The 12,240-nt window shown below is 40.2% G+C and overlaps 1 protein-coding gene across 1 annotated transcript in view; it reads left to right on the plus strand.

Annotated features, from left to right (window-relative positions):
- Positions 1-10,497: 10,497 nt before the first annotated feature.
- The window catches only part of KDR (kinase insert domain receptor), a 50,947-nt gene continuing 49,204 nt past the window's right edge, over positions 10,498-12,240 (plus strand). Inside the window, exon 1 of the mRNA XM_044682172.1 lies at positions 10,498-10,561. Within this exon, the coding sequence (XP_044538107.1) occupies positions 10,498-10,561 (64 nt within the window). The remainder of the gene's footprint in view (positions 10,562-12,240) is intronic.

Genomic DNA, 12,240 nt, shown 5'->3' on the forward strand with positions numbered 1-12,240 from the left:
TCAAGGGCCATGTCTCATAAAACCTTCCTAATATTTCCAATCATTAGTGTTCCTTGACCCAGAAATTCCTTTGTACTTATAATATGATGCTTTCCATTTATTGAATATTCTTTTAAAATTTATTTCATAGTCTTTACTTATCTCTATGTAAAATGGCAATGGCAGAGGGGATTCCCTATATTGATGAAATGACAAGATTATTAACAAATTATAGCTTCTTTGTTTTAAAAAATTATTTTCTCTCCTCTTCTCTGCTTTTCATTCTCCCACAATGGCAAAGAGAGAGAGAGAAAAAGAACAAATCCCCTACAACAAATATTTGTAGTCAACCAAAACAAACTTCCACGTTGGCCACCTCCAAAAAATACACATCTCAAATCTGCACTTGAATTCATCTACAAGGAGGTGGGAAGCATGTCTCATTACGGATCCTATAGATGACAGGATCTTGATGATGCTTTCTCCCTTCTCCCCCAAGATAATGTAATCCTGTTGTGGTCAAGCGCCATTTTGTTTTGGTCTTTCTATACTTAGTACCTAATAGAGTGCCTGGCACATAACAGTTCCTTAGTAAGTACTCATTGAATTAAATTAAATTGAATTGTACTGGATTCTTAAATGTCGTGTCAAGGGATCACTTTAAACCTGGGCTTGTCAATGGGCTGTGATAGTTTGTGTACATACTCATCACCAAAAGTATTTCCTTTCATTCATTTGTTCGATTATTTTTGCAAAGGCAATTCATGAAATCATTTGTTAGTATGTGGAGAGAGCACCAACCCCAATGATATAAATCCTTGAAAATGAAATGTAAGTATCTTGAATAGCAACTCCTTTGGGAATCAAATGGAATCTTAATTCCTAATTTGCAATATATCAGTGGGACTATGAACATCTTGCTTAACTTCCCTGTGACTTAAGTTCCTCACCCGTAAAATAAAGATTTTGGACTAGATGATCTTAAAGGTTCTTTTTGGGTTCAAGCCTTTTGTTATCATTAGATGATATTGTAATTTTGGTATTTCTTTTCCATTATTATTCCTTGTTTTCATTGAAAGTGGTTATAGAACTCATTCACCACTTTTATTTCTTATTAGTGTTGTGTGCCTTTGTAGTGGAAAGAGAATCAGAAAGACCTGTGGCCAAAACTTACTTCTGCTGTTAGCTGTGGAGCTCTAGGCAAATCTTTTTACCACTGTGTAGCTCAAGCAGCTCCCTAGGATAAAGTAATGGGGTGCTTTAGAGAGTAAGTACACTACTTCCTAGCTCAGAGGACCTATTCAGAATCCTGCCTGTAATATTTGTTACCTGGGTAATTTTGGGCAAATAATTATCTTCCCTGGGCCTCAGTGTCCTCATCTGTAAAATAAGAAAATTGGACTAGATGACCTCTGACGTTTCTTCCAGCTCTAAATCTATCATCCAAAGTCGGAGATGTCAACACAAGGATTATATTACAATGTAATTGGGGAATACTTCACAAAATAAATAAAGATATAAAAGAACATAGATAATGTTAATGTGTAGTTTTTCTAAGTCACCACATGCCAGCAGGGATCCTTAGGTTTAGTGACCACTGTTTCTGTTTGATTTAACATCACTGGACTAAGTTATACCTGTACTACACTCTGAATTATATACTATCGGTGTAGGGAATTTCTCACAAAGCCATAGATTCTTTGATCATTTGACAATACTACACCTATACATTTATCTCATCCACAATACTTTTTGAGGACAAAATTGGGGCATCACAGAGGAGCATGGATTTGGGAGAGAGAGACAGAGACACAGAGACAGACAGAGAGACATAGAGAGAGAGAATCAACAGTGGCAACAGAAATAGCAACCACTAATAATTAAGAGTTTTCATTTTCCCAGAAAATAAATGTTAAAAATCATTGAGAACAGTGTCATCCAAGTGACATGAATAAAACATTTGGCTTACTATACAAAGCTTGGTCTGGTTTGCCTCTGGCAGCCCAAAGCAGTAGTGATATGGTCACAGATGAAAGGGGTTGAGTAGGGGAGAATAGAATATTATGATGATTTAGCTCTTTGCATGCCTTAGTCTAATCTGGTTCTGGCTAAATCCACAGTGTCTGCTCCTATTGAAAATGGCCTCAGGAGGCTTAGACAAGTCTTAGATGGTTCTGGTTCTAAGGATTCTGGGGAATTATGAGTTTCAGATCCTGGGTTAGATGGGAGGGGAAGAATGGGGAAGATTCATTCTTTCACTGAGTGATGAACTCAGAGATCCAGTTTGATTAGGGGATTCTTGGGACCCTCCTGGCATTAACCCTTATGGAACCTGAACTCCTCCCAGCTTCAGATATATTCTGTTCCTTTTCAGGTTAATTACCACAGAAAAAAGTGAACTTCTAGGCTTATGGAATATATATGTGCTCAGTCTTTCAACAGAATAGGTAAGTGGCATTAACAGGAAAAAAGTGACGGCATCAATTCTATTTTCTTCCCATTCAAAAAAGCTTTTCTCATCCCTAAGTGGTGCTTTAAATAGATTGTTGGACTTGGAGTCAAGAAGACTTGAGTTTGAATCTTTCTTTACTAGCTATTCTTACTAGCTATATAATCCTGGGTAAGTTACATTGCTTCTCTCAGCCTCAGTTTCCTCATCCATAAAAAGGGAATGAAAAGAGCACCTACCTCACAGGGTTATTGTGAAGATGAAATGAGATAACACATATAAAATGCTGAAAGCAATATATAAATAATAGATATTATTATTTAAAAGGACTATTGTTGTCTATAGTTCCAATTAGTTATGTTAATAAATCATTGGAGACACATTATCAAGCCATATTAGGCTAATAAAAGCAAAGTGTATTTACCTGAATTTAGCTTTATTTACCTAAATATCAGATTCTGTATTACTAGGTAACTAAATCAATCAAGAAAAAATGACCCTTCTTTTGTATGACAATAAAGAAATTATAGAGCTTGAAGCAACCTTAGAGATATGTATAGAATTGGGTTTTTATAGGATATGTGATTTTATTGTTATAGAGGACTCTCTAGTGAGGAAACTTCCATGATGAATGTGTGTTGGCATCTTCACTGTCACTTGTAATCTTTTCTTTAAATCCTCACCTTCTGCCTTTGAATTGATACTAAGCAGAAGAGAGATAAGGGCTGGGCAATTAGGGTTAAGTAACTTGTTCAGGATCACATGGCTAGGAAGTGTCTGAGGCCAGATTTGAACCCAGGACCTTCTGTCTCCAGGCCTGGCATTCTATCCGCTGAGCCACCTTGCTGCCCCTGCAACTTGTAGTCTTCAAGATTTGCATAGAGCTCTGAGAGGTTATATGATTTACTTGTTCAGGGTGACATGGCTCATATATATCAAAGGTGGGACTTGAACTCAGGTCTTCCTGACACTGCTTCTCAGAGATATTTATGAGTTTGTTAAAATGACCCTCTTTGGAGGTATTCAGATGAGGGCAGACAAAATGTTCTTTTTAAGTATGAATAATAACTTTCTTGCAACATATATTTCCACACACCCTTCATTTGCAGTGTCTGTCCCAGGCATAATGTATGGACTCTGATGAATCATTTGCCCATCCAATTGCATATCATAGTTTGGACAATAGAAATTCTTCATCCATGTGGTTTTCCCCGTGTGTGTAGTTCAGTCAGACTCTTGAATGAATTTGGATCTCATTTAGGAAATTCAATAATATTATGGGGTTTGCTGCAATGAGTGTAATATCTTCCACCAACAGGAGCATCTGGAGAACCTCAGCACCTATGGGGAAATCCTTGCTCCATTTGCACTCTGTTTTGGATCTCCTCCAGGACATAGATAAATATCTTTGGTGAGGATACATCCCCCTGTTTTGTGCTTAGAAACGCAATAGTAACCAGGGCATTTGGACAAAGTCATCTTTGTAGTTACATCATTCAAAGAAATTGGTGTGATTTTGACGTATGCTTGTGAGATATCTTGTGGGAAGAGAATCTTCAAGATGGCAGTTGGCTTTACCAATCAATGTCTTGTATATAGTCAATAAACAATAAGCACAATGCCCTCTTGTGTTAACCTCTGAAACAATTTTATGATTGTAAATGTGTGGCAACTGGCACATAGTAAGAACTTAATGAATCCTTGTTGATGATCACTGGTAGAAGCTTATGTATTCCCTTCCAATACTCTCATTAAATCTGTAGATCATTCTCAAGAAATTTTTGTATAGATGGGAAAGTAAGCACATAGACTGGTAAATACTGATGCTCTCTTGCTCACTATTCCATGGGTACAAATAATAAGGTGCCAATATTTTCCCTCTTCTTTGGAATTTTCTCTCCATTCCCCTACCTTAAAAATAGATCCATCAGTGCCCTCAAAATTATTTCTTGGACCTCTTCTGAGGATAGTGTTTAGCATTTTTCTCACCCCTGTTTACTTCAGTTCCATTTCCATTTCCTCTAGCACACATGTAGGGCCAAAATGCTAAGGTTGAAATGTGGTTACTTTATGGTTCTTGATGGTGGAAATAGTTTAACAGAATCTTAATAGATCTTTTCCATATTGTGTCCATTTGTTGTTCTTTAAGTTTGATGTTTAAATGCTCTTGGGATGACTTTGTTTAGTTGGGTCTTTAGCCAAGCTTTCTTTAAAGTTACTTTCCCCTCCTCTGTTTTATGAGGTGACACTTCTCACAATCTTCCATCATCCTTTTCCATAAAATTTTACTAACAATCCTATATTCTGGACGAGTGTTGATCTTGGCTGCCATATTTTCTCTCCTTGGCAAGGAGATCAAATCTTTCCTGGCTGAGGCAATTTTTAGTTTCTTTTAGTCTCCTCATTATGACAATTGATTTATGGCAGTTAAACTTCTGTATGAAACTGTTAGAAGGAGTGTCCATGTCCATATGTATTATCTTACTTGCATTTTAATGTTTTCTTTATGTTTTACTACCAGTAAACTTCCCAATAGAGACTACCAGTAAACTTGCCCAGTAGAGACCTCTATAACAAAGAAAACCAGGTCATCAAAATCAACTATAGAGCAACTGTTTGGAGCAGCATATACAGCATTCTGCACCATGCTCCTCCACCTCTCTACCAAGAAGAAGATAGTATCCCTCTCAAACTGAGATGGAGTTTTTCTTTATCAGCTCCATCCAGTGCACAAAAGATGCAAAATTATTTTCTGTGAAGTATTAGACTTGTTAGAATAATAAGGAAAATATTGAAAACTGGATTGGCTTTGTAGTAATATATCCTTTGTCTTTCAAATGAAGAAGCACTACTAATTTAAATGTAAAATACTATCAGCAGAGGAAAATGCATTAAGATATAGAAAAAGGGCAGCTTCCAGTGAAAGATGGAGAATAAACTTGTGTGTTCCCAAGTAGCAGGATAGCTGTAAATATAGTTGGGACGTTGAGCCAAACAAACATCTGGCAAAACAGTCATATTCCTTCAGAACAGAAAATAAACAAAATATCAGAATAAAGGCAAAGGAAATAAACACCAACCTGCAGGATGAAAATATATAATAAGAAAAGATGCGATAGTTGAAAATCAGCAAATCTCTTTAGAAAAAAAAAGTAGCTTAACATAACTTGATTGATTTGGTTTACTTTGGGGTTGGGGGGTGAAAAGAAAAATTCAACTGGATTATTGTAAATTTTGTGACAAATCCTTAATTTAAAATAATTTGTTAAAAGATGAGGACTGAGAAAATAAATTAGCTGGTATTACATTAGGATAATACTTTATGCCAGTGACCCTGGAGAACTTGGATGGTTTGTTTTGTTAAACCCTTACTTTCCATCTTCGAATCAATACTGTGTATTGATTCCAAGGCAGAAGTGGTAAGGAATAGGCAATAAGGGGTTAAGTGATTTGCCCAGGGTCACACAGTTAAGAAGTGTCTGAGTTCAAATTTGGCCTCTATTTTTTAAGTCAGCAAATCAGAAAATTTAGATTCTGATTGGGAATGCATTGTTTTCCTCAATAGAATGTAACCTCCTTGAGGACAGGGACTGTTTCATTTTTGTCTGTATTTCAAATGCCCAGGTACCGTGTTTGACATAGACTATGTCTATTCATATCCTTTGCCTATTAACCTTTTAGATTTGAAGCCAGGATCTCACGTCTCCAGGCCCGGCTTTCTAACCACGAGTCTCCTAGCTGCTCCCAAGCATTCAATTCTTTATCAGTATTAAGGATATTGTTCTCTTGGTGCTGCTTTACTCTATATCAACTTTACTCTATATCAGTGGTTCCCAAACTTTTTTGGCCTATTGCCCCTTTTCAGAAAAAATATTATTTAGAGCCCATTACAGGAACCACTGCTCTATATCAGTTAACAGAAGACATCCCAAATTAATTTAAATTCTTTATTTTCATTATTACTTAGGGTGAAATAATAATATTCTGTTACATTCATATGCCACAATTTGTTCACCTGTTCTCCTAATGATGGGCACTAATTTTGTTTCTATTTTGGGGGTAGGGGAATAACAAAAAATGCTGCTATAAAAAAGGCTATTGGGGCAACCAGGTAGCTTAGCCAATAGAGAGCCAGGCCTAGAGATATGAAGTCTTGGGTTCAAATCTAGCCTCAGACAATTCCTAGTTATATGGCCTTGGTCAAGTCACTTAAATTACCTAGCCCTTACTTCTCTTCTGCCTTAGAACTGATACTTGGTATTGATTCTAAGATAGAAAGTAAGGGTTTTTAGAAAATGGCTATTGGACTTTTACCTCTGATTTTCACCTCCCTGTATTATAAGCCAGGAATAGTGTTACTGGATTAAAGAATATGTATAATTTAGCAACTTTTTTAGCACAGTATCAAATTGTTTCCTTGAATAATAGACATTGCCATTTCCAATATTTACTACTTTCATCTATCATCTTTGCCAGTCTAATAGGTATAGGCTGACCCTTAGCAGTGCTGAATTTTTCTTATTGGTAATTTGGAGCATCTTTCTATGTACTGATAATTTGCATTTTTCTTTTTAAAATTGTTGTTCATTGTACCAAAAAAATCAAACAAAAAGGAAAAGGACCAAGATATATAAAAATGTTTTAGCAGATACTCATGGAGAAGCAAAGAACTGGAAACTATGGGGATATCCACCTATTGTGAAACAAGTAAGCAAATTATTACATATAAATGTAATAGATTGTTCCATAACAAATGAAAAAAAAATGCAATTTCAGAGGCAAGTTGGAAAATATATATGAACCAATAAAGAATGAAACAATATGATCAGAACCAAGAAATGATATGATCAGAACCAATTTGTACGATGACAACAATATTTTAAAGAAAAACAACTTTGAAAGATTTGAGAATGCTGATGAAGTCCAAAGGGCTAAAAATGAAATGATCTATCCAGTTTCTGCAAGAGAGATGAAAACTTAAAATGCAGAGTGAGACATACATTTTTGGATGTGACCAAAGTGAAAATGTATTTTTTTGAACTCTGAATATTTATTATAATTATTTTCTTTATTCTTTTATTGGAAGGAGAAATAATAAATGCTTATGATAATAATTTCTTTTTAAAAAGAAAGTTGGGGCAGCTGGGTAGCTCAGTGGATTGAGAGCCAGGCCTAGAGACGGAAGGTCCTAGGTTCAAATTCGGCCTCAGACACTTCCCAGCTGTGTGACCCTGGGCAAGTCACTTGACCCCCATTGCCCACCCTTACCAATCTTCCACCTATGAACCAATAGACAGAAGTTAAGGGTAAAAAAAAAAGAAATTAATAAAAAGAAAGTTACCTGTTCATATCTTTTGTCTATTAACCTATTAAGAAATACCTCTTGTTACAATATATTTTCATCAATTCTCTTTATTTAAGAATTTATGTAAGGAATTCCTCATATCAACAACATCCCTTCTTATTCCACCTTCATTGATTTATTATGCAAAAAGTTCTAAATTTTGCATAATCGAAACATTTGTCAGTCTTTTATGGTGATTTTTAATTTCTGTTCATTTTTGAATTCTCCCTCTGAACAGAATTGTGAAAGGCACTTCCTTCCATTCTCAAAATTTTTTTAACATAACCTTTTATATTTTAATCACTCATCTATTTGGATCCATTGCCTCTCATGCAATAAGCCCTCTCTCATATGACAAGAAGTGAGAATGGACTTGCCATAAGATGAAGGGATGGCATGTATTGTAAAGATGGATCATCATCATTGTGAGTAATAAAAAATGATTGAGTGCTTATCACCCTCAGAAACTGGGTTCATGCATCTGAACTATTCATACTATTTGTATCAATTCTTAAAAACATTATATTATGATTGCAGCAGTTAAATAAGAGCAGAAAAAGTAGAAAAGTCATAATTTGGCAATGTACAATTTCTTTTTCTCAGACTTTTTCATAGTTTGTGGAACTTGGACATTTTTAAGTGATGCGACAGCAAGTGTGGCAGAACAACCTCAGTTTAATCCCTGGCATTTCTGCCCTTGTCATCATAGTCAGCATTTCTCCTGTAGTTGTCAGAATGCCTATTTTCATGAGTTTGAAGTTTCTGGTCCAAATGCAGAAGAGCTAACTTCTCTGGCTAGATAAAGAAGGAGGAGGGTAGTAGCAACATGGGTCAAGGGGTTGTGGGGTTACTCTGAAGGTTAGCTAACCAATACTCTTGGCTAACCATAGTAATACCTTCCCCTGGTTTCCCTTTCTGATTTACCCTTTGTAAGAGAGTTTTCTTATAGGGTCTAGGGACATGGCCTGGAAATTAATAGACCTATTTCTACTTCTAGTTTTGCCCTGGGCAAATCAATCAGTGAATCTCTTTCAACCTCAGTTTATTCATCCCTAAAATGGAAAAGGAATGGTTAGCTTAGACCAGGACTCCCCAAGTGGTAGACTGTGATCCCTTTGGGACCAAGGAATCATTTAAGAGGTCTGCATATCTCTATATAAGCATACAGACCCCCCAGCAGAATGAATGCATAATATTTCTCACCTGTAAGTACTATTCATTTTCACATGTCACCACTAATCTAAACCATCTCAAAAGTTTTCTTGAAGTTCTGGAATTCTATCAGTCTCTAATTTACAGGCAGCATAGAGGAAGGGAATAACAAAGGTCTGGAAGGTGAGATTGATTTAGGAGACAGGGAAGGCAAGCCCCAGGTCTATGTCCTAGCTACTTTCTACAGATGAAAACTCTGTCCAGTTCTCCCTTCATTAAATTCACCAGCCATCAGTTTTATAATCCAGTAAATTTTATTTAGAAAGCCTATTCTTAAAGGAATGAGAGCTCCATCTGGGCTGCAGTTAAAATCTTAGTCCTGGTGAGTTAGGTTGGATTCCTCCCCTCCCAAGCCCCCAAAGCAGAAGTGCGCCTTCGGAAGGACCTTCCTATATGTATTTGGTAGCTCTCCCTTATTATATTTAAATCTTGCTCTTAGAATGAAATTTGCCCTCCTATTCTAGAGACTAATTCCTCCCCAGATTCTTCCAGGCTTCCCTAATCCCAAAGGAGCAACAGTTAGGACGCTCGTAGGGAAGGTTGCCAAGAAGATCTATCTGGCTGTTAATTCACAGTTTGTCGAAACGTGGAGGCCGATCTCATCCTTCGCCAATCACCTTAGCATCTCCAAGGGCAGGGGCACCCAATGGAATCTCAAGGGACTCCAGATCCAGTGACATCTATTTTTAAAAAAAGAGAGAAGGAAAGAAGGAAGGAAGGAAGGAATCATTTAGAACCTGAAGAGATTTTAGATTAGCTAGTCCGAACCCAAGAGGAGAAGTGCTTTGCTAGGGATCAAGCAGGTAATAGCCAGTCTCCAAGTCATCAGGGCACTTTCTGTTATGCCACCGCTTTGTCTCTGGGTTAGTCCAACGGGGACCCCTTTTGGAGACTATCGCAGGGATCAAAGACTGGGAAATGTACCCTGGCCTGGGCCTATCCGAAAGCACCGTGTTATCTGGGACCCGTCTTCGCTAGGTCCAGTGAAATCTTAGCCTGGGCAAGGTAGGGAAGAGGGGCAAGGCGTGGGCGTGGGCGGGACGGGGCGGGTCTGGCGAACTGGAAAGGACAGCTCCGCCCCGTGCGCGCACAAGAGGAGTTGGTGGAGGGGCTGACCCAGCACAGATTCCCGGGCAGGCCCCCAGGAACGCAAAGCTGGCTCAGGCCGGTCCATTTCCTCTTCCCTACTCCTTCCATCACTTGTACCCCTCCACGAGCTCAGAGTCCTTCCGTGAGTCAGGGCAATCTCTCAGTGCGGCCGAGGAATCTTCGTTGCGCTAAGTGAGCGGTGCTTTCCCCTGGCGCCAGTGAGGGGCACCAGCCCGGGCACTGAAGCCGGAGGCATCTGCACCCGGCGCCTTCTCCCTCCCTCCCTCCCAGACTGGCAGCTCCTGGTACTGGAGGCGGAGGAGTGGCTCCCATCGCGCCAGTAACTGGTAAAGAAAGCCCCCAGGACGGGAGTCGGCGCCGGAGCATCTGGATGCTGGAGCCTGCGTCCTTCGAGAGCTGAAGAATGGAAAGCGCCCTGATGCTTCTTGTCTTCTGGTGGCTCATTGGGAAGAGCCAACTGGTCTCAGGTAAGGAGTCCCGGGCACGCGGGAGAAGCCAGGGGCCAGGCCAGCGGATGCGGGCCAAGAAGGTAAGGGGAAGCCAAGGGAAAGCCAATCTTGCCTTATGATGAATCGGAATTAGGAAACCAAGGTTTCATTCAGGTGAAGCCGGGTAAGCCCATAGGTTACACTCGCGCCTGGGGCGGATTAAGGGGTGCAGGGGAGCACGTAATCGGGCAAACAAGCCCAGAGCTGGAAGGGACCTTCGGGCTCATCATATAAAGAAGAATACGTGGCATTTATTTAGTGCTTCGAAGTTTTCAAAGCACTTAGCATACAGGTTTCTCATTTGAGCCCCACGACAACTGTGAGGTAAGAGCTACAGGTTTCCCAATGGCCATTTTACAAAGAAGGAAACTGAGGCTCAGAGAGGTCACTTGCCCACTGTCCTAAAGCTAGTGAGTATAAGAACAGGAATTCGAACCCAGGTCTTCCCGACTCCAAGTGCAGATCTCATAAAGATGCCATTCACTCTCCAATCTACTCCAACCAAGCCCCGTACATTTGCCTCGGAGTGTACAGAGGGTAAGTAGCGGATCTGAGATGCTTATCTGACTCCCAGTCCTCTGCTTCAGTCTGGAGAGAGGCCCAAGATCAAAGACAATTCCTTCGGCCCCCTCTTTAAGGCTGGTGGGTGGGGAAGGGGCGAGATATGGCCCGAGGCTTGGGGTTCAGGACTGGCAGGCGTAGCTACGAACAGTAGGGGAAAACTTTCGAAAAGAGCCAGGGTAGCCACTGGGCCTAGGACAGCGGGACAGAAGGTGAATAAACGGTCCCAGCTTGTCTCCCAACCCCACCCACTCACGCCCCGGGACGGCCCGGGAAAGAGGCTCTTTTCCCCTAGCCCGCTGCGGGTCTTTGCTGCGGGAAGGAACCCTGGCCCTCTGCTGGAAGCGTGCGGAGCAGCCTCCTCCGGCCCGGGCATCTTGAGCTGCCTTCTTCTTAGGCTGGGACTTTGCACTTGTAAAAGCACTTTTCGCTTTGTCAAAGCGCCCCCTCTCCGAGACTTAAATCCCTTTGTTTGCAGTGTAAGCCCCGAAAATCGGCCCCACAGGACTAAGGCACCTTCCATCCCAGTTGCCCCTTCTTGGCTCCGAAACCGCATTTTCCACAAGATTAAGATTACATAGAAGCTCGCTGCATTAACCTCCTTTTGGGGCTTCCCAGACACACACGCTGAGAATGTTGTTTCCCCTGCAGCCACACTCTATCGATTTCTAGAAAGTAAAAAGATACTTCTGTGTTTACACTGAGGCTAAAGGATACAGAGAGGTGAGGCAATTATCTGGATAATTCCTGCTACTGGGGAGTTGGGAGAACATCTTTTCTTTCCATTTAAAGAAAGGCTTCTATTCCTCAATTATCCAGATTGTCTGTCTACATTGATTGAATTCGCCTTATAATTACTGGACTCTCCAGCCCTGAGAACTAGGTCAAACGGCCCCGTTTGTTGCTAAGGCGCCCTCCTCCCCACTCCAGCCTCTCATATCTAGCGTCAGGTTCAGAGAGTGTGTGCGGTGCTTGGATTTCAGAAAGAAGTGTTTCTTGTAAACCTAGAGGAAAGGACTTTGCTCTTTCTGAAGGGCCCACCTCAGTAATGGGAGCGATTTACCCTCCAAGCAGCGGGGAGGGAGCTTTTGGAGAGG

This window comes from Gracilinanus agilis, chromosome 6 (genome assembly GCF_016433145.1).
Source record: "Gracilinanus agilis isolate LMUSP501 chromosome 6, AgileGrace, whole genome shotgun sequence".
Classification (NCBI taxonomy): Eukaryota; Metazoa; Chordata; class Mammalia; order Didelphimorphia; family Didelphidae; genus Gracilinanus; species Gracilinanus agilis.